The sequence below is a fragment of the Chionomys nivalis genome, chromosome 7 (assembly GCF_950005125.1).
Source record: "Chionomys nivalis chromosome 7, mChiNiv1.1, whole genome shotgun sequence".
NCBI classification, from domain to species: Eukaryota; Metazoa; Chordata; class Mammalia; order Rodentia; family Cricetidae; genus Chionomys; species Chionomys nivalis.
In genome coordinates, this window is record NC_080092.1 from 90,485,399 (window position 1) to 90,508,742 (window position 23,344).

A 23,344-nucleotide genomic window follows, 5' to 3' on the forward strand; every position below is an offset into this window, starting at 1 on the left:
TACAGAGAAAAGATATTAGAAAGCCTGTGGACTGATAAATGGAGGAGGGAATGTAGAACTAGTAAAAAATAAATAAAAATATTTTAGGTCAGACTGTCCAGTATTCCCAAGTTCCTGGTAACCTAAACATTCTTAAAGAGATGGGGCAGCTTAAACCCACTAAAGAAGCTGACACAGCCCCTGTAGCCAGAGGAACTGAGTCTAACTCCCAAGCTCAGAGTTTCATTGTGAATTAGTCATGCAGTAGAAATAATCTCATTAAGACATCTTCTTGCTTGCATTTCCTTCCTTCTCTGATTGCTAGATGCTTGCTAGCCCATGTGCAAATAAAAATGAAGACTTTGCTTCAGCATGAGTGAATGTCACTGACTGACTCTCTGAACCAGTCAACAAAACCTTGTTTACTACAAACTCTTGCAAACAGCAAAGGACGGGACATTGAAATGCCATTGCAATGAAGTGACGCATGACTCAATAGGATTCAGTACCTCATACCCAACCAAAAAAGGTGTGCAGGAAAAGTATCTTACATCTTAAAAAGCTGTAAGTTTGAGAATGATAAGCTGAAATACGCGAGCATTTCTCTAAATGTCATTCTAAACAAGTCTCAGGATTAGAGAAAGTGTACTGGAAATGCCTGCCAAGTATTGTGCAATTAAACCACATGCGTGATTGCTGCACCCCAACAGCAGATCCGTGTTCAGATTCATACCATAAATGCTTCCAGAAGACCTTCTTACATCCCTCACGATCACTAACACATCCCTGGTACATTCAGACATTTTTACTTAAAATGACAAAATACGACAATGTCTTTAAAACTAACCATTCCTTTTCCTGGAGACCATGTAAAAATAAACCCCAAAACACTAAAGTCACTGTTCTCAAAGATATCTTCTCCCTACAAATTGGTCATTGAGTACATGAAATCTCATACAAACAAAACAGAAGCAAAAATGAACTTACTTTTGGAATGTCTGAAGTGTCCTAGAGACTTGGTGTATCCCTGTGTTTCCCTGCTTCAAGAAAATGGTTTCTATTTCTTTCAGGTCTCAATCATGTCTGTTTTGTATTCAGTCTATTTGCCTGTTTTGGGGGTTCCCAGTCAGTGTGACTGCTTCCGGAAGAAGATTGTAGTTGTAGTTTCCTTGACCTGCTAAGCAGTGAATTCACATGACCGCCCTTGGACAAGTGCCTTTTTCATTGACTTCCAGCTAGTTCCCACAGCAGAGAATTGTTAGCCCCATCTATCTGACTAGTTATAATATCATAAAAATATGTGTTGCAGAGGGAATACAAATTTGTAACTTGTCTACACCCCTCAAAAAAAGAAATTGGCAGAAACACATAAAATAATGTGTTTCAAAAGGTAAAATGCAAAGATCTCAGAGTTCTGAGCTTACTTTCCAATGTTGAGTCAGATAATCTAATCAGGTTTTGTACAACATAGAAATCATATCTTGTTTTTTTTTCTTTCTATATCACATCATCCATCCTAACTATTTCATCAGTTCATGGTCTTAGCAGCATCAATCAATGGGCTCAACCTCTAAAATGTGCTCATAATGAGGCTTGGGAAATATGGCTCAGAACAACATTGAGCTATACACAGGAGATTAAAAATATGAATTAAGGCAACCATAAAAGGGCCTTTTCTCTTGGTGAAACAAGCCTTACTTTAATACAGAGTTATGAGTAAGAAGGGAAGCATAAGCCACTACTGAACTAATATGTAGAAAGTTCTATTTTACTTACATAGCTAGAAATAATGAATATATTTCCACAATATTTCCAAATACAAGCATACAAAATTACTTGTAACTGCAGATATTCTTTAAGATTACACAACGACTCCTGTTAGACTTTAACTTATAAAACAAGTAAATACAGTTGATTCTCTGAAGTCTTTACCTATTCAGAATTCCGAGATCATTTTGTATTGCTGACTGAAATACACTCACAAGTTATGGGCGGTGGGGGGTTGTTGTTCAGTAAGAATTCATGTCTACATTTTTGTTCTGACCATAAGCTTCTCTGCCAAGACACTCAAAGAAACAGCCTTTTCTTTTGTAATTGCTGCTGTCATCCCTGAGAAGAGACTTCACTTCCAGCAGTCTGCTACATTTGCTTCTTCAAAGGTTTTACTGAGCTAACCCTGCTTTGTTGAGTTTTTTGTTTGTTTTTTTGCCCCTCACAGAAACGATTTACGTTATTGTGCAGCACACCACTGGGAGGTCTGCTGTCTTGTAAACATGAAAAAAAGCCATGAACACTAAACAAACTGTTATTGTGACATCTGCTCTACAATATTTCATACTAATCCATTTTCATACTAATTCTCTAATTTGTTCTAAAACCATTTTGATATTGATGTCATTGTTTTCATAGATTGACCAAGTGTTCTGAGAGCAAAAACCCGAAACTCCTATATAAGAAAATCTACTGGGCTTTTCGTTTTGTTTTTTATTTTGTGTATGGGTGTTTGTTTTTCAGTGTTGTTTTCTTTTGTTGTTTTTTGTTTTGTTTTATATGAAGATGGTAAGATTGTCAAACTGTTGACTTGACAGAGAACTGGCTTAGCTCAAAGGTTTTTAACTGTTTGTCAGTTCCCTCAGTGAGAAACACATATTTCAGGTTTTTAACACAGCCTTTCCTTGGCCTGAATTACTATCATGGTCAATGCAATCCTAAGTAATTGTTATTATTAAAATTTCAATTATTTCGATATCACAGAGTATTTTGTAGATGTTTGGTTTTCTTTATTGTTCCTCTCAACTACTCCGTTGTAGGATATCTACATTCCTTGTCTCAATACTCCGTAGTTTTCAAAGACAAAGAACATCATTCCCCTATTCTGAATGTCTGCAGCTTCCTCTTTCCACTGGTCAGAAAGAGCTCTGGAGTCAGGTGATTAGATCATCTGTCCCCACAGAGATGACATCAACATCAAGGGTGCCATGCAATGAACAGACACAATGGAATAATCACATACTGGCCTTAGTCTCTAGAGATTAGAAAGAGAAATCTTTTGTGGGCTGTTTTAATATTTACTTACTTAAGCTATTGAATTTTTAATTCTATATTTCAATGGTTTCATATATTTATATAATGAATGTAAGTGATTGACAACCCTTATTTCCCTGTCATCTCTGTACCCACCCTCTCTCACTGAAAGCCTTCTTTCCGAAAACTGGGCCTCCTGCTTCCATATCTTTGTTTTATGTTTGATCAGTGAGTTTAACTAATGATTTTTGCCCAAGTGTAGTAAAGAATTATTTTTTGAAGCAAGCATGACTTCTCAGAAGCTATATCACTGAGAAAAATGGTGTCTTCTCCCGCAACAACCATTAACTGCTTAGGAAGTTGTGGGCCTTTCTGGAAACCTGCATTCTACAGTGCCAAATGCAAAAAGCAATGTATTGCAATATTCTTAGGAGTGTTTTCTAAAACAATCAATTTGTTCACAGAAACGACCATAGAGTATTGGATTCTTGGTTGGTGATGTTGCCGTTACTGTTCTATGCCTTTGAAATGAACATAGCTCTGAAATTCTGTGTGGCTCAAGTCTGTCATCTTGTTTTCTTTCATAGAACTATTGGCTGCAAGTCTTCTTGAGACATTCTCACTGTTCTACCTTCTTTCTTATCCTGGAGAAGGCACTGTTGGGATGCTAACATGATACATGCCTTTCTTGGGTGGCTCCCATGATATAGGCCACAAACATTCTCATCAGTGTGTTTCCCTACAAGGATGTTTGTAGTGCACACGAAGAGAGTCTTGAAGGCCTGGGAAAAGGTGAGCAGTGCAAAGTGAGGATAATGACACTGCTTGGGTTATTGGTTTGCGGCAAGAAGCACTTATTCTAATAACCCTGGCAGGTAAAGTGCTTACACTTGGGCACGTGCCTAAAGGACCAGAAGTCGCTTCATGGAAATATTTGCATATCTAGATTTACTCATGCGCAGTTCCCAGTAACTAAGAAACAGAAGTCACCTGGTGCTCTGACAACGGATGAATGGATAAGGAAAATGTGGAACATACAAGTGGTGGAATTTTATTCAGTCGTAAAGAGAAATAAAAGCATGACATTTGCAGGAAAAAAGGATGGAACTGGTATTATATTATTTGAAGTATCCCAGACTAGGACAAAAGCCCCTTATTTATGCTTATAAGTAGATCCTAGATTCAGACTTGTGCGTGTGTGTACACATAGAGCATAGATTATTAAATTAAAAGGAAGATCATGAGAAAGGAAAAGAGGGTCTTAGAATTCTAGTTGCGTTTGTTTTATAACAACAAACACCATAAATAAAGTTACCTGGGGAGGGAAGATTTTATTTTAGCTTGATGTGGGAGTGATTTCTTTCTAATCTGTTGCTTTCATTGGTTAATTAATAAAGAAACTGTCTAGGCCCATTTGATAGGCCAACTCTTAGGTGGGTGGAGTAAACAGAACAGAATGCTGGGAGAAAGAAGCTGAGTCAGGCAGTCGCCATGATTCTCCCACTCCAGACAGACGCAGGTTAAGATCTTTCCTGGTAAGCCAGCTCGTGGTGCTACACAGAATATTAGAAATGGGTTAGATCAATATGTAAGAGCTAGCCAATAAGAGGCTGGAGCTAATGGGCCAAGCAGTGTTTAAAAGAAACAGTTTCCGTGTAATTATTTCGGGGCATAAGCTAGCCATGCGGGCGGCCGGGTGCTGGGGACATAGCCCGCTGCTCCCATTTACAACATTAGCTTACAGGCTACAATCCTTCTTCAAGACAAGGCGGGAACTCAAGGCAGGAACCTAGAGTCAGGAACTGAAGTAGAGATCATAGAGGAACGTTGCTAACTGGCTTGCTCTGGTTTGCTCAGCTACCTTCCCTACACATCCCAGATCCATTTGCCTAAAGATGGTACCATTAAGAGTGGGCTATCAGTTGACAATCAAGAAAATGTCACAGCTAGAGAGATATCTCAGTCCTAAGAGATATGGCTGCTCTGACAGATGACTTGGGTTCAATTCCCAGCACATGGAAGCTCTAGTACATCTGTATCTAATTCAGATGTAATAGAGCTTTGGTGATCTGATGTCCTCCTCTGGTCTCCATTGGCACTGAATACTTGGGATGCATAGACAGACATGCAATTGAAAAACACGTAAAATTAAAATAAAATGTAAAGAAAATGCCTCACAGACATGCCAACAATTCCTCATCTGAGGCTCCCTTATTCCAAGAAATTTTAATCTGTGTCAAGCTAAGAGAGACTAGCTAGCAAGCACAATTTAGAAGGGGGGCATAAAGGGAGGCTTAGGAATGGAGGCTGTGTAAAAACAGAAGAGGACTAGTGGGTTAGGAAGATGACCATCAGGAATAGTGCAGGGGTAAGGGAGGGGAGCTATAGAGAGTAGTGCAGGAGTGAGGGAGGGGAGCAATGGAGAGTAGTGCAGGAGTAAGGGAGGGGAGCTACAGAGAGTAGTGCAGGGGTGAGGGAGGGGAGCAATGGAGAGTAGTGCAGGGGTGAGGGAGGGGAGCTACAGAGAGTAGTGCAGGGGTAAGGGAGGGGAGCAATGGAGAGTAGTGCAGGGTAAGGAAGGGGAGCTATAGAGAGTAGTGCAGGAGTAAGGGAGGGGAGCTACAGAGAGTAGTGCAGGGGTGAGGGAGGGGAGCAATGGAGAGTAGTGCAGGGGTGAGGGAGGGGAGCAATGGAGAGTAGTGCAGGGGTGAGGGAGGGGAGCAATGGAGAGTAGTGCAGGAGTAAGGGAGGGGAGCTACAGAGAGTAGTGCAGGGGTGAGGGAGGGGAGCAATGGAGAGTAGTGCAGGGGTGAGGGAAGGGGCTATAGAGAGTAGTGCAGGGGTAAAGGAAGGGGCTATAGAGAGTAGTGTAGCGGTAAGGGAGGGGAGCTATAGAGAGTAGTGCAGGGGTAGGGGAGGGGAGCTATACAGAGTAGTGCAGGGGTAAGGGAAGGGAGCTACAGAGAGTAGTGCAGGGGTAAGGGAAGGGTGCAATAAAGAAGGATCAACGAAAACAAAATGCATATGAAAACACCACAATAAAGCCCATTATATTTTTATTTCATTTTTGTATGCTCTGAGTGTAGGTATGCAGACACATGCATGACGCCACATGTGTGTGGCAGTCAGAAAACAACTTGAGGGATGGCTCTTCTACAATCCCCAGGATTAAACTCTGTTCACCAGGCTTGAAAGCTCATCAGCCTTCACTGCTGAGCTGTTTTTCTGGCCCCTAGTAAAGTGCTTTTAAGGTACTGACTTGTATCAATTAATTTGTTGTTTCCAAGGCCAGGTAAATTAGTAGGACCAGCATTAATGTCTCTTTTTAAGAATTAAAGACTTGGAGCCTTTGTTCAAGATTTAGGGCACAACTTCTCATGAAATGAGGGCAGTTCATGTTCACATGCACAACACACAACCCTAAAATCAAGGTCGACTTTTTTCTCATGACTGCCTGTAAATGTTTGGATAACTGGTAAAAATAAAAGTAGTAAAAACCTCAAAGAGTTTATGGCAGTTGTACTGAGGATACAGTAGATAGAACTTAGTATACACAGACTTGATAATTAAAGACTTGCAAAGCTAGTCCTTTTGCCAAAAAATATACATTTGCATCATTTAAAAAAGTCTAAATTTTAGAAATAGTTCAGATGTGATGTAAATATGCACTCAGTCATTTAATGATTGCAAGTATTTACTCCCACAAGTTTAAAGCTGTTTTTGTAGTCACAATAGACAAAACCCTTCTCTGTAACCCAAAGTCTACAAAGTGTCAATGTGGGTCACGAAAAACAAATACCATGTTGTTGGGAAGTTGACGATCTTCTCCCTAAAATCAATGTTGTTTAAACTATACCTTACCTAATCAATAAGGAAAGAAAACAGTCAATGTTTTGAAATTCGGGGGTGGAGGGGAGAAGGTCAATCAGTCTCTGCAGTTGACTTAGAAACTACTATTATAAATGCATTTAAAAACTCCATACTGTGTGAACCATGACTTGATTGAGGGGGCCCTGGCTGTGTGTTCTAACTTGTTCTTACTTTGGTCACCATTGTCAGAAATATTACTCAGAGAAATTCTGACACGAGTTTCAAAAATACTTAACACTACATCTGAGATGAGTAAGATGCATCGATGCTATTGAATGCTGCCTTTAAAAAGGACGTGAGCTTGAAGACAAACAGAACATTTTAAACTTTAAGGCTCTTCCTGTGGGAGGAGCTTCCACTTCACCGAGGAATCTAGTTCCTCATCCAAGTCATCCAGCTCCTGCTCCTTGGAGAGCTCCAGGAAGACCTGGAAAAGAGAATGAATGAAGAAAGAAATGAGAGGCGTACCATCCTACCTTCTACCCTTGCAAATGATGCGAAGATTTGTGTGTTCTTCCTAAGATTTGCATGTTCTGATTTTTTTACTTGTATGTGATGTGTATGCATTCATGCCCACATGGATGTTGGGATGTGTGTGTGCAGGGATCTCTGACTGCCTGGAGGAGATGTCACATGTCTTCTTCAGTTGCTCTCCACACTTTATTAAAGAGGCACGGACTTTCAATTGAAACCCAGAGCTCTCCAATCTGCTAGTCCTTCCAGCCAGCTTGCCCTAATTAAGGATTCTACCTTCGCCTCCCTGGTGTTAGGATTACGGGAGTCAGCTGTGCTCACGTGGCTTTTGTGTGGATTCTAGGTATTCAAAGTATGGTCCTCACACTAATTCAGAAAGTGCTTTATCCAATGATCCATTTCCTCAGCTATTAACATTTTCAGGATGATATACAAGCACTGAAAATTACCCACCTGCTCCAGAGTGGACTGTGAGAGACTGTATTCTTCCAAGTCAAAGTTCTCCTTCACTATGTAAGGATGAATGCCCATTAGAAGCTCATTTATTTTTCTCAAGGAATTTCACCAATTCATGTACAGAAAGAACAAACAAATAATGAAAATATAAGATAATAACTATTTTGAGTTAACTACTGGAAATTAAAGACATCATTTAGTCACATAAAAAGATAGAAATACCGTCCTGTTTCCTTAGAGTTTTGGCAAAGGCAGTAGAAGATGAAAAAGAAGAATAAGAAATCCTAGAACACCAATCTGAAATAAAGTTAAAACATGATTCTCTTTCTGCTGGAAAATTCCCATGTGCCTCTTATATCTGTCCTTCTTCCTGCCCCAGAGGCTAGTGGTAAGTGGCATGTCCCAACGGGGTTTCAACAGGAGGGAAAAAAGAAAGAGGGGCCGTGGCATTTCCTCTTTCACTCCCTCCCTGGCACTGGGTCTCAAGGTGATAAATTCTCCACCACTCTGCCCCAGGCTGCGTCTTTCTGTCTCTTTAGATCTAATGACAATGATAACCATTGTGCTTATTTATACTCTCTAGATGATGTACTGTGTTCCTAATCAGAAGTGATAACTACAGTGCCCATGGCCAGCCATTCTTGTTGCTGTGTTACTTCTCTTTTCTCTTTCCACTCTACCACAGGCAGCCTCCTAATATCAGCTTATAAGACAAGAAGAGAACAGAAGAAGAGAGATTAAATAAAACCATGCACCCGAGGCAAGTGTGGCCTGAGAGAGATAAGATCCTAGAGTTGTGCTAGGATTTTCATTATCCACATTTGTTCTGTTGGTATGAAAAAATAAATCTATATGGATGACCATGGAGCATGCATTGTTCGTGAAAAGTTCTGAGTCTAGTTCCTTCAATAAATGTATTGAAACTGAGAACATAATGGTGTCTAATGACACTTGAGGAAATGTTAATTACATGCCTACATTTGACACTTTGTATTATCTTCCCAGAATAAGATAGCAAATTGGCATTAAAGATTGTTTTACAATATCCCCAAATGTGAATCTCAATGCTAGCAAATTAAATAAAAAGAAAGGAATACAAATTAGAAAAGGAATTGATGAAAGCATAAATATCAGAAGGCATTGAGAAAAAAGCTTCACAGTATTTCAGGGAGCCAGCCTTCCTGGAACATCAATTCTGTTGGTACTTTTCTATTTCAAAATACATCCTGTTTATAAGCTCTCCATGGAATCCTTCTTATCTTCATGATGCAAACCTAGCAACCAGGCCAAAATGAGCTATACTGGAAAATAGACCATAGCATAAGAGTGTACAGTAAGCTGAGAAAAGAACTATTTATCAAGAAGACACGAGCTGGAAAGTGTGATTCCTCAACAGAAGGCAGTTGGCAAGATTGATTGCACAACACAAGAAGAGGAATAAACCAGTGTGAATCTGGAATGTCCTTCACAAGCTATCCAAATAGTCCACAGTTTGTGAAACTAACTTGAAAGCTGTGTAGCCTTTAAGAGATAAGACCTGACTAGTGTACGTCACTACGGATGAGCCTTGGAAGACTGATTGCACATTCTCTTTGCTCTGGCCTGTTTACTCTGCTTCCGGTCTGTCACAATGATGCGAGGAGCCCCAGTAACGTGCTCCCAATGGACAGAGATGTCCCATCATGCTTTTCTTGCTATTATGAACTGAAATTGTCTGAAATCATGTGCCAAATTAAGCTTTTCTACCATAAGTTGTTTCTGGTAGATATTTGGTCACAACAACATTGAGGTGATACAGAAATTGGTGCCAGAAGTGGGGTCATTTCTGTGACTAAACATGACCATTTGGTTCTCAGACCTTTGGAACTAGCTTATGGGGGGAATGTGGAAAGGGCTGGGAAAGGGGCTAGAAGAACCCTAAATTTCTATAAGCAGAGCTTCTGGTGGAAGACCCAGATGCCAGTAGAAACGCAGCTGGTAAACATTGTACTCATAAGGTCTCAGATGCAAACAAGTCCTCCACTGGGAGTTAGCCTTGAAGTCATTTGTATGACTTCTGGGAAAGATGTCTGCTCCACTTTGTGTCCTGAGAATGTGAGCAAGGCTACATTCACTCAATAGTTGGGTGGAGAAAATGTTGAGACAAAACAGCATTCAGAACACAGTGTAACTATTGTTTGTTACTTTTAGCCAATTTTACAATGAGAGAGAGAGAGAGGGAGAAGTGGAATAAACATTTTGAAAAAGTGTGTATTGTGGGTGCCTTTAAAGTTACTGTAGACAAAGTAGATGCACAAGAGTGGTTACAGCTGTTAAAGTCATTAGTGCAATTAAAAAAATAATGGAAAAATAGAAACATTTTCTTGAGGGCCAGACTTTTCCCATAAAAGACCACAATGTCTTGAAATGCAAGCTCAGTTGAAAAGTAAGTGACTGAGCAGGGAGAGTAAGCGCTCTGCTGGTGAAGGACCAGGGTAGAACTTCCTGGTTTCAGCTATCCAGGTGTTCAAAGACTGCTGCAGCCTTGGTGAAAGAGCATCTGGGTATTTATCAAGCTGACAGCAGAACTTGAAATAATGCACATGGTGCGATTTTTGCACGCATTCATAATGCAATAGTTATGGGGTAACTGGATCTTGCACCAAGGTTCCCAAGAAAAGCTTGGGAGACCAGGCACTGTGTAGTGGAGTCAGATTCCTGGGCAAGCCATTATGAAGCTTTAAAGTGTAAAGTCGAGGTTGCAGTAAAGACCTTGAATGTTGGAGATGTCAGAGATGAAGGATGTCTACTAAGGAAATGTTCAGGTATTGAGTAGAACAGGCCCCAAAAGGAGGTCGTATGTGCTAAAAGTGGCAGGCACATAGGAGGGGGATACAAAATTCTGTAGGTGGTCGTCTCTTGGCAAACATGTATTAGATTCTGACATGGAGCTACAAGCGTTAATGTAACTTACCCTGTATGTTTTGGGCTTGCTTTTATGTAATCTATGCTTGCTATCCTTTGGTTACTCCTTTAAATAGGAATATTTTCTGTGAGCCATTATTTGATGGATGGATGTAGTGTTCTTTTTTATTATTTTACCATGGATCACATATTGGAGTTTGTCTTGAGTCTGATAAAAGACTTTTGAATAGTATAGGGACTTTTAAGAATTATGCAGACTTTTGATGTTAGATTGGATGCATTTTGCATTATGAGATGGACATGCTAAATTATTTCTCATTGAGAATCACTGGATTAAATAGATGTCCTACAATTTATTAATCATATATCATGAACATTCTATAATTTTTAAAGCTTTTTTTTTGTTATGTGGGATGTCCTTCTGTATATGGGTTGCTTTTACTGGTTGATGGGAGAGCTGTTTTGGCCAGTGGCTTAGCAGAGTAAAGCCAGGCAGGAAATCCAAATAGAGATATAAAGAGAAAGTAGGTGGAGTCAAAGAGACACACTGGAATCTTACCGGTAGACCACTTATGTGGTGATACACAGATTAATAGAAATGGGTAAATTTAAGATGTGAGAGTTGGTTAGTAAGAAGCCTGAGCTAACAGGTCAAACAGTGCCGTAATTAATACAGTTTCTGTATGATTATTTGGTTCCGGCCTGCCGAAACGAACAAACAGTTTCCATTTACGAGTGTTCATGGTTTAAACATTCACTTACATCTCTCCAATTTGAAGAAAGCCTGTGATAAAGGCCGTACATCCTCAACAGGCAACTTATAGACCATCAGAGAGGAGTATCTGTGGAGAGAAGGAGGATGAACACTGGGATTCACGGTTGGACTCTCTGATGCGTGTATGTCTGAATACGATAAACAATCCTGTCAACTATTTGTGTAAATGAATGTCTTTTTCTTTTTGATTTTTCAAGACACAGTTTTCCTTTGTAGCCCTGATTGTCCTGGAACTCACTTTGTACACCAGGCTGGCTTCAAACTCACAGAGAACCGCCTGCCTCTGCCTCCCAAGTGTTGGGATTAAAGGCGTGTGCCACCACTGCCCAGCATAAATCTATTTTATGACTTGGAGATGACTGCAGTTCCAGAGCTCTTTGTTCAGCAAGACGTCAGTCTGCGAGGAAGAAAAGACTGGGACACAAGAGAAGAAATCAGCAGCAAGACGCCTTAAGAAGGGAGGAAAGAGAATTGTTCTCCCATTTTAGGAAGAAAAGAGTTTCTAATCAGAAACTGCTAGTTATTTGGTTTCACCTCATCTACTTGTGCCTCAAGAACCACCACTAATACAAATGCTGAGAAACGCCATTCATGGATCCTGATGGATGTTTACCACCACCACTGAGCTCTCTCAGTGCACTTCCTTTAATATGGTGGTTTGACCCTCTGCCAAAGGCAGCTGAGATAAGATACAGTAGTACGTAGCTTATTCCAAAGTCCTGCAAATGCTAATTCCCTCACAAGAGCCAGCCTCCAATGAGCAATTTATTGTCTTGGTTATTTCCTGTGCAGCCCTGGGAACAGAGGGTTTCTCTTGGTAACGAAGGTACTCACACTTACTGAAGTTAAAAACAGTGAGAAGATAGACTTTCACCTCTCATCTTTCTATAAAGCAAATACCACCCAAAACAAAGATTAAAATAACGCAGGTGTATTACCTTTCCTGCCGAGCAGCCTGGGGGAAAAGCGTCATGATCTCCGTGTTGAGGGACTCCACTTGTGTGAGGGTCTTCACCTTCATCTCCAGCAGGTAGTCTTTGCCAAATTTGCTTTTCAGATGTTGGATAGAACCAATACATCTGGAGATAGATAGGAGGAGGCTAAAGTATAGCAAGGCAAGAGAACTATCTCTGGCCATCGCAATTCACTATCTGGGTGTCTGGGGCAGGGCCAGGCAGAGATCGGCACAGATTCTCCAGCTTGCCATAGTGGGCAGTGTTCTTTGATCACAGAAGGCAATCTGGAGCCAAAGGCAGGCCTGACCGATACTCACCTCAGCCTCCCAGACACCATGATGGCCACACGGTCACACACAGCCTCCGCCTCTGCCATGTAATGGGTGGTCAGGAGGGCGCCCCTCTCTGTGTTGGTAAAGGTGGTCCGGATCGCCTGCCTAGAGTCAGGTCAGGGGAAGCAGCTGATATAAAGAGAATTCTCAAGGTATCGTGGAACTTTTTAAAGATGTTTCTATTAGCACACATGCGAAACAAGAAGGGCATCCATTGGGAGCTCACCAAGGCCAGCTGGACTGGGACTGAATAAGCATGGGATAAAACTGGACTCTCTGAATATGGTGGACAATGAGGGCTGATGAGAAGCCAAGGACAATGGCACTAGGTTTCTATCCTACTGCATGAACTGGCTTTGTGGGAGCCTAGCCTGTTTGGATGCTCACCTTCCTGGACCTGGATGGAGGGGGGAGGACCTTGGACTTCCCACAGGGCAGGGAATCTGGACTGCTCTTCAGAGCAGAGGGAGGGGGAATGGAGTGGGGGGAGGGGGAGAGGAGTCGGGAGAGGGGGAGAGGAGTGGGGAGAGGGGGAGAGGAGTGGGGGAAGGGAAGAGGAGTGTGGAGAGGGGGAGGGAAATGGGAGGCAGGGAGGAGGCGGAAATCTTTTCAACAAAAAAATAAATAAAATAAAAAAAAGAAGTGAATCCAAGAGGAACCAAAACCAAGATATTTTTGTAGGACAGACAGACAAATAACCTCACTTTTGGCTGGGGTTATATAATTTAGAAACGGTTTGGGGCTGAAAATGGAGGTTGATACTGCTGAACAGCAGGAGAATTAATGAGAGAAGGCAGAGGAGGAAGTGAGGACATCCTAGACTACGTGATGATCATGATGTATTCTACAAGGACACAACACGACCGATTTTAGCAATTTCACAAAGTAATAAACATACTGAGGACTCGGGGTTTTTATTTTCATCTCCATGACCATGTCATGCTGCTATTACAGAGAATTTGAACTTTAATACTCAATTGAGTGGACTGTGTCCTATGCATACTGAGATCTAAGAGAAAGAAAAATATTCTTACAGTGTGTGTTAGATGGAGGGACTAAGTCTCTTGCTTTTGTATTACAAGCGTTAGCCAGAATATGAAACCGTGTACCTTTTCTATTAATGTTGCTTTTCCTGCTAAAGGATGAATATCTTTATGCTTTTAAGTAAATTGTGCTGAAAATCAGTTTTGGAAAGCTACATAAATCCTCATAAGTGTTGCTCCTGGGATCTTACCACATCTGCTGCTGCCCCTCCGGGTCCATCCCAGTCGATGGCTCATCCAGAAGCACCACAGATGGGTTCCCCAGGATGCTCAGCACGAAACAGAGCTGAAACAAGAGGGACAGCACTGAGAGCCTTTATCATTTATTACAGGAGATAGCAACTGATACTCAAGGTGTCAACCCCCCGGAAAATAATTTCTGGTGGAGAAAAACTCATTTTGCAAAGTCTACGAGATGTACAGATTCCAGAATATCCTGTTGCTTCTGCCTTAGCTGCATTGTCTGTTTAATATTAATATTGCTAGCCTATACAGAGTCTTGATGAATAAAATAAATACAAAGAGATGCTGCCCAAGTCAGGTGTTACAAGTTTCCATTCAGAGCTGTCTTCGAGCACAGCTTGAGAAAACAGCTGTAGGGGTTGGAGAGATGGCGCAGGGGTTAAGAGCATTAGCTACTCTTTCAGAGGACCTGAGTTCAGTTCCCAGCACCCACATGGCAGTTCACAACTGTCTATAACTCCTATTCCAGGGACCCTGACACCCTCACACAGACATACATGCAGACAAAAACACCAACATACATAAAATATAAATAAAAGAAAAGAAAACAGCTGCAATTTCCCCAGCTGCCAAGATAGCCCTATACCATCAACCGATACAAAATTTCAAAATAGCCTCAGATCAGATCAGGGCTCCGGCTAATGGAGTTTAAGGTAAACTATTTGCAGAAAAATACAAGCTTATTTACAAGGATATGTAGCCAGCTGTGTGATTTGTTGAGCCAAGGTAAACAGTGCAAAGTAACCTAACCGTGGCCCAGGGACCATAATTAACTCTTCGCAGGGATTCCTATCCTCAGTGTTATGGTCTTTGTTCAGACACCACGGGAGAAGTTTCCCTGACTGGCCAGGGCTAGCTACAAAACAGAAACTAACTTCATGGCCCCAAGAAAGAGTTGCAAGTCTCTTTCTTTTATAGTCAAGGGTTACATGCAGGACAGAAAAATCTATCTTAAGTTTTAAAATGCTTTTAATGACAATGTGCCTCAAAGAGTTCTGAGTGGGTTCCTCTGCGGTGCCTTCACCCCTTCCCCCTGCAACTCCCGCTGCTACACTTTCTCTGAGGACACATTTGTAAACAGTAAAAGTCTGGCCTTTATGACCACTAACCGCAAAATGTCGCAAACTAGCAGAAACTGGCAGAATCCATCATGAGAAAATAAGGAGTGTTGCCATCAACAAAAAGTGTACACTTGACCCCTTCTTCACTCTGAAACCCCTCAGATTAAAAAAAAAAATCCTAAATTCGCGACTGTGTGGAGTTTTCCTTTGAGCCCTGCCTGCAGCTCAGAAGCTGGCTCTTTGGGGCTGCAGTAGGACAGCCTGTCTGTCATCAGCCTGCAGAGTGGGATACTGAGCCCTCCCTGTACCTACCTTTCTCTTCACTCCCTCTGATAGGGTCTTTACTGGAGCCTTCAACTGGTCCTGCAGTTTGAGGGCATTCACCAGTCTAAGAAAACAAGGAGTCACTCTTCATTAGGCGTGAGCAGAAAGAAACGTAGCACACAAACATAAACAATACTACAGTAGTAAAAAATTTAAAAGTCACTGGAGTGGTCATAACTTTGGTACCCCTCGGGTTACTACTACTGCTTAGCTATAGTTTGCTCACCAAGGGTTTGTGCACTTATTTTTAGTGGGTAATGTTAGGAAACAGTGTGAACCCTTAAAAGCTATAGAGAAGAGGGAAAGCCTAGAACAACAGGGCTCTGGTTTCAGGACTATAGAGTCTTTATCTCTCTCTGGTTTCCTGTCTAACTGCACCCTCTCCCATTCATAAATAATCCTGTACTGATCTCATTGCCATATGGCCCTCACCAGAGTCTAGATTGAAGGCTGACATCTCAAAATTTCACCTCCAAAACTGAGTTAAATGGATAAATCTCTTTTCTTCAAATGTAGCCAGACCCATGGGTTTCATTACAATAACGTGGAGCTGGTTAATACTGATATATTATAGCCCATTTTGCTCAACATATTCTTATCTCCAGTATCCTTTTCCATATGAAAAAAAATCAGTAAAATTTTCTCTCTAGGCTTAAAGTAAGAGAAAATAACAACAGTGAACTGGGTTCCCAGTTCACACCCCAGTTGGGGATGACTAAGTCTCCCACAAACACGTGGTCACTAGCTAGAAGCCCCCTCTTTAATTTAGTGTGAACACCATTAATAAGATGCCACCCTCCTGAGTAGGGAGTGAGTATGGCTTCTCCACGTACTGTGTAATAGCGACTGAGGCATCCTTTTTCTTCAGCCCTTTCACGGCGGCGTACACCTCCAGATGCTCCTTCACTGTCAGGACGGGCCACAGCACGTTTTCCTGAGGACAGTACCCCAAGAAGCCAAGGGTGGTACCTTCACTGCACCCTTTCAAAAATACCTACACAGAAGAAAACCTTTATCAGGTTCTATTAAACTGTGTGTGTGTGCGTGTGCGTGCGTGTGTGTGCGCGCACACACGCATAAAAGTGATACTAAATGATGTTTTCCTCATGCATCTGGCTACTAAGAGCTTAACAGTAAAAAATACAACTTCTTGAACAAGACCATGTTATGACAACACCAACTGACATTACAAGCCAGACAGGAGAAATTCCTCATGGTCCTAAACTCCAGATGATGATCTCAAGCTTGTCAATGGTTGCTGAGAAATTCCTCATGGTCCTAAACTCCAGATGATGATCTCAAGCTTGTCAATGGTTGCTGAGACAGGAAGAATCAGTTTCCTCCAGGGATGAGCACCTGCATACTTTGTCTAAACCTAAGTGGTCAGGTCTGGACACATGTTCATTTGAGCAATGCTATTCTATATACACATATACCTATATATTTCCATATATACATCTATCCATCTATCTATCTATTTACATATATATGTGTACATACATGTAGCAAAGATAATTAAAGAAGAGACCATGAGTTTGAGAGGTAGGGCTGGAACATGGGAGAAGTTGGAGAGGTGGAGGTAGGGATAGGAATGATGTACACACAGAGCTCGTGTGAAGTTCACGCAAAAATCATTGAATGTTTAGAGTTTGATGTGGGATTCCCCTCTGCATGCTGTGAATACCATTGGTTAATAAAGAAACTGTCTTGAGCTCCTGATAGGGCAGAACTTAGCTTGGTGGGGAAAACTAAACTGAATGCTGGGAGCAAGGTGGCAGAGTCAGGAAGAGGCCATTGAGCCGCTGGAGACAGACATGCTGAAACTTTGTTGGTAGGCGACGACCTCGTGGTGATGCACAGATTAATGGAGATGGGTTGAATTAAGATGTAAGAGTTAGCAAATAAGAAGCTAGAGCTAACAGGCCAAGCAGTGACTTAATTAATACAGTTTCTGTGTGATTATTTTGGAGCTGAGCAGTCAGGAACAAACAAATGGCCTCCTCCAACAAAAGCTGAGTAATCATTTAGTTCTGGGGAAGTGATGAATCTCTCAATAATTTAAAGGCAAATATTCCACACTATTATATCTTAGTATCATAGTTTAGACTTTATAACTAAATCCACCACCATAGTTCAAGTTAAGATTGTTTATTTGGTGACTTATTACTTGGGTCCTTTCACTGATCCAAGTGTTCACAACAATGGATACGTGGTAAGTGTTCTGTTCCCCAGTAGGGCAGAGGTTTTCAGTGAAGACCCTTCCTCTTCTCAGGGTACATATCACACTATCTAGAGACACAGAGGGTTACTGGTCATAACTGTGTTCATTTCTGTACTGAAAAGGGTATTACTGGCATCTACTGGGTAAAAACCATAGTTGCTTATAAATACTCTATACACAACATTTATTCCATCCACTATGCCATTAGTTCTAAAGTCGAGCAACCCTGAAGCAACTAATAGAGAAAAAAATCCCTTAGCAATGTATCTACTACTTAAGAACCAAAACAATGGTGATATTTATTATTCTGATGAGACCAGCACTGTGCTGTGCATGATAGCTAGTGTGTACTCAGTGACCCTATGTATTGGAACCTAAGCATTTAATAGATCTTAAGTTACGTTATCCTCAAAAGTTCCTAGAGTTAGCTGTATCCCTATTAGATATGCGAACCCAGTGCATCCCAGTGTTAAGAAGCTTACACAAGGGTCACAGAAGGTAAACTTGGGGAGTGAAAGTAGGATCAGCTTTTAGAACCTAAGGCCTTGACCTTGACTCTCTGTTACTATCTCTCTCTGGTACAAAAGAGGAAAAAAAAACACAAGTTAACTTGGCTTTGAAGACCTTTAATTCTAGAGAGAAACCAGAAAATAAATAAGTTGAAACATAAGTGGAGTGATGATGGCCTCCACTTAATGCTTTCGTGACAATACATGCATCTAATATACAAATTCATAAAGTGAATAATTTAGGCACTCAAATGCTCTTTGAGCAAGTGAGACTTAGAACCATAGGAAGGGGATAGCCAAGCTTCTGGAGATTGCTCTATCCACTGGAAACTCAAACCTGCATACCCTACAGTGAGAAGAGCCAGGGCCAATCCAAGAGGCAGAGAGAGAGAAAGGCAGTTGGCATAGCCCACACTGTGTTAAGCCATCTGCAGCCATGATAGAAATTAGACCACTATGGTAAGAGTTTGTATTGGCACAGCCCACAATGTGCTAAGCCGTCTGTAGCCATGGTAGAGTATGGACCACTACAGTAAGAGTTTGTAATCAGGAGAGTGGCATGCTTTTGTTTGCATTTTTAAAGGACTGCTCCAGTACCAGCATCAGGCAAGAAAGCAAAAGGCCAATTCATGAAGTAGCTTTAGCAGTCAGTACTATGTACAACAATCCTTCATTAACCTTCCCTCTGCTCTTAACCTCAGATCACATGGCAACAGCATGTTCCTTTGAAGTCGTGACTCTGGTTTCTGTCCATCATTTATCTCATTTGGCCTAGAAAAGTGCCATTTATATACAATATAGGATTTTATCCGAGAGTGTGGATGATTGGGTTGCTTGTCTCTAAAGGCTGTCATCTTAGGAAGCGAGGTTTCCGGCACAGCTCCAGGGTGGCATTTTGAGAACATCAGTACGACTCCAGTAGCGTCTGACACACCCAGCATTTCTGCCACTGGAGACATCATCCACCTTCTGGCAGATTTATCTCAGTTATGACCAGAAAGTGTTGCTGACTGTCTTCTTTGCTCAGACACCCATGGCCTCTGGCTACACACGTGGCAAGTAGCCTTTAATTACAGCAAGGAAGCAGAGAATAGTTATTAAATATGGGGCTTCTTGATTGTAACCACATTACCAAGGCTTGTTTGGCTTTTTAACAGAGGTCTTTAGTATGATGCTGGGTGAAAAAACTCAGTTTACCAAGTTCTTGGGATAAATAAGAAAGCAATGGTGTCTTCATGAAAGTACTCATGATTGTGTGCATGTATGTTTATAATGTGTATAAAGTATTTTCATTGGTATTCTCTACTCTAGGGCACTGTACTGATAAGATTAGCCCTTCTTAAAAATTACTTTTTGCATCAAGTAGAAAGAATTTAATCAATCATCTTCAATGCATATCACTGTAATTGACTGAGGACAAACTATGTATTTTTAGGTTGCCATGAATAATAACTGCAAAATGCTTGTTCTAGTTATCATTATGTGATGGAGGAGTTAATTTCATTGGTTAAATAAAGAAACTGCCTAGGCCCATTTGATAGGCCAACCCTTATGTGGGTGGAGTAAACAGAACAGAATACTGGGAGAAAGAAGCCGAGTCAGTGAGTCGCCATGATTCTCTCACTCCAGACAGACGCAGGTTAAGATCTTTCCTGGTAAGCCAGCTCGTGGTGCTACACAGAATATTAGAAATGGGTTAGATCAATATGTAAGAGCTAGCAATACGAGGCTGGAACTAATGGGCCAGGCAGTGTTCAAAAGAATACAGTTTCCGTGTAATTATTTCGGGTAAAGCTAGCCGGGTGGCGGTGGGAAGCAGCTCCGCCGCTCCCATCTTCAACGATTATGGAACATATTTCTTTGTGTATTACTGACCTGACCTGCAGTTGGTTTTGTGTCTCCAGTTATCATACTAATCGTTGTACTTTTACCAGCTCCATTGTGTCCTAAGAGCCCTAGAACTTCACCTGAAAGAAAGGGGAATACTCAAGAACAGGCAAATAATTTCACAAAATAAAACTAAATACAATTTGTGAACTCTTTCTGTAGAGAGGTACTACACTCTTTCTCCCCCCCCCCCCACGATGTCATTACTAGTTTCATCTTACAGGGGAGATAGCTGAGTCTTAAAGAATGCAGATAACTTGCTTAAGATAGGTTACTAGGAGACCAAGCTGGAAATTCAAAGAGCACTGGTTGCAGCTATGTCCACAGCAAACACTATTTTCTTTCTCCTATGCAGTTACGACGGCCTTGGAACTCATGTATACTTGAGTGGCCTTGAACTTGTTACAATATTCTTGCTTTAGACTCCCAAGTTCTGGCATTAAAAGCATGAACTGTTATGCCTAGTTATCATAAACTATTTGTTAAGAATGAAATATGCACTACTGTGACTCAGTCAGTCCTATCTATTATGAAAGATTTCAATTTATCCCTATGCCAGGACTTAGAACGTATCTCATTGGTAGAATATTTGTCTAGCATTCATGAGGCCCTGGCTTTATCCTCAGTACTTAAAAAAAACATTTGAGATACTTAATAATTAAATTAAATCTATACTATCTCTTTGACCTCTTGCAGTGGGTTTTAAAGAGAAAGACTGCAACGCTCTCTTCTTTTGCAAAGGAAACCCAATATTATTAAACAGCTACAATAACTCCTGGTGAGCCAGCTGCCTTTCAGTGTTCACCAACAGAGGATTCCAGTCTCACACTCGTTGCCCCTTACAAAATCCCAGGCTTCAGTGCCCACAGCAGCTCTAGGGACAGAACTGTGGTTCCCAACCTTTTTTAACACAGAAGGAGACATTCCTTGTGGCAATCTTTTTCTTTGTTTTGGAGAAGCATTTTTTCTTTTTGCCTGCATACTCCTTCCGTAGACAGCTAGCAGTGATGACTGGCTTCTGTAAAGAGAGGTGAACATTAGTGTAGCAGTCTTTCTCATTTGCCATCAAGAGACTTCTTTACACCTCTTCACCAGGACTTTCCTTGCATAGAATCCTGATAGAAGCTGTTGTTTTCAAGTGAACTCTGCCAAGTTCCTCTGGGCATTTGATTTGCAGTGCTGTGTGTGATTTGTGTGTGGTATTCTACAGAGAATTGGAATGAGGCCCCTCACATAACCAGTGATTTAACACACACATACACACAGAGAGAGAAACAGGCACACACACATAAATACACACAAACACACAGACACAGGAACAGGAAGAGGCACTCACACAGACATAAAAACACACACAGAGACAGGCACATAATACATAAGTAAAGAGAGAGAGAGAGAGAGAGAGAGAGAGAGAGAGAGAGAGAAACAGGCACACACACATAAATACACACAAACAGACACAGGCACAGAAACAGGCATACACACAGACATAAAACACACACATAAAGAGGCACATACATACACAAACATGTACACACAGAGAGAAACAGGCACACAGACACACAGAGAAACAGGCACGCACACACACATAAATACACATAAGCACACACAGACACAGATGCAGGCACAGGGGAACTCTCTTCTGAACTGTTTGCAACTAGCTTAACTTAGCTCATAAAACTCATAAAAGTTGGGGCTGGAGAGACGCTCAACGGTTAAAAGCACTTGCTGTACTTGTAGAGGACTTGAGTTTGGTTTCTGGTACCCATACAAGGCGGCTCAGAACTGCCTGTAACTCCAGTTCTAGGGGAATCTGATGCCCTGATTTGGCTACTAGAATTTGTGGACATCTATGTAAAAGGATGTTCATGCATATACTCAGGCAATACATGTACATATAAAATACAAACAGTTCTTTCAAAGAAAGTCATTAAGATCTTCAATTTTCTAATGTTTGACTGTATGTATCACACTGTGACTCTGAAAAATAAATTAATAAATTGGTGTGTGTGTGTGTGTTCTCTGCTTTCATGGATCATGGGCACTACGTAACTTCTGACATCACCTAATGAACTGTAAGAGTGGAAGAGCCCTCCTCCTTCACCAGACTTTTAAGAGAATTAAGATTGGAATGTTTCTCGCCAAGCTGGCAGAATTGTTTGCGGAAGAAAAGAAGGTTTCTATGAGCACCACCTCGTTCATCTGTAGCGCAGCCACAGCATCTGCTGTTCTCGTTCTTTCCATCTGAACATCTTCATCCTCTTCTCCGGGCTCTTCTGGGTTTGGGAAAGCATGACAGCTTCTTGGGGAAATTCTAAAACCCAAACATCAGGTTAAACTTATCAGTTGTTGAAATCAATGGACTAGACTCCAGTTTTCTACTCGAATGTGTACCTTTCAAATACCTTCATTCTGTCTACCAAGGAGTCAAACGATTCTGCTCCTATCCATTCTTGCTAGTTACATAAATATAGTTCTCATAATCATTGATGACTTTTTTTCCCCTTCAACTTGCAAAGCAGCACACTCCCACAGTCAGGAATGTGAAGGCATCTTTCCTTGAGGAAAGAAATCTCTAGAATGAAGTTGGGGTATATTTTATGACTTTCAAGTTTAATAACAATGAAGGACCAGAGAGCCCTTGAAATTAGGAACATATCCTAGTCAGTCCAGGATGTCTCATCAGCATCCCAATGTCCATTCAGATACCTGGTGTGCTGTCCCTTAAGAATGTGTCAGTCAGACCTTCCTGCTGCTGTCAAACAAGACCTTCAATCAATTATAACAGAGTTGGCTGATTTTTCTCTCCCTCAGTCACCTTAATTTCTATGCTTGGTTGGTTTCCCTAAAACATGTTGTCATCTGGCCACTCTTTTCTAAAATTTTTAATCAAATGTGGATTTGAGTTTGATTTTTATTGTATAGGATAAGCTAGGTGTGTGGTGGTGGTTTGAATGAGAATGTTCTTTATATGCCTAGATACTTGAATGCTTAGTCCTCAGATAGTGAAACTGTTTTGGAAGGACTAGGGGACGTGGTCTTGCTGGAGTAGGTGTGTCACTAGGGTAGGCTTTGAGGTCTCAAAAACCCAAACCAGGTGCAGTCTCCCTCTCTATGTCTCTGCCTGCTGCCTGTGCATCAGGATATAAATGTCTCAATTAGTGCCCCAGCGCCACGCCCAGATGCTTCCCACCATGTTAATCATGTACTAACCCTCTAAAACTGTATGTGAGCCTCCAAGCAGACGCTTTCTCTTCTAAGAGTTGCCTAAGTTATGGAGTCTCTT

At 41.3% G+C, this 23,344-nt stretch overlaps 1 protein-coding gene across 1 annotated transcript in view; it reads right to left on the bottom strand.

The window, feature by feature from the left end:
* Window positions 1-6,052: 6,052 nt before the first annotated feature.
* Abca9 (ATP binding cassette subfamily A member 9) overlaps window positions 6,053-23,344 on the bottom strand; it is a 70,137-nt gene continuing 52,845 nt past the window's right edge. Inside the window, exons 29-39 of the mRNA XM_057775063.1 lie at window positions 22,252-22,372; window positions 20,959-21,076; window positions 20,047-20,138; window positions 16,275-16,435; window positions 15,430-15,505; window positions 14,005-14,099; window positions 12,756-12,875; window positions 12,421-12,561; window positions 11,470-11,549; window positions 7,801-7,856; window positions 6,053-7,300 (exon numbers count right to left, since the gene is read on the bottom strand). Coding sequence (XP_057631046.1) covers window positions 7,202-7,300; window positions 7,801-7,856; window positions 11,470-11,549; window positions 12,421-12,561; window positions 12,756-12,875; window positions 14,005-14,099; window positions 15,430-15,505; window positions 16,275-16,435; window positions 20,047-20,138; window positions 20,959-21,076; window positions 22,252-22,372 — 1,159 coding nt within the window. The 3' untranslated portion in view covers window positions 6,053-7,201. The remainder of the gene's footprint in view (window positions 7,301-7,800; window positions 7,857-11,469; window positions 11,550-12,420; window positions 12,562-12,755; window positions 12,876-14,004; window positions 14,100-15,429; window positions 15,506-16,274; window positions 16,436-20,046; window positions 20,139-20,958; window positions 21,077-22,251; window positions 22,373-23,344) is intronic.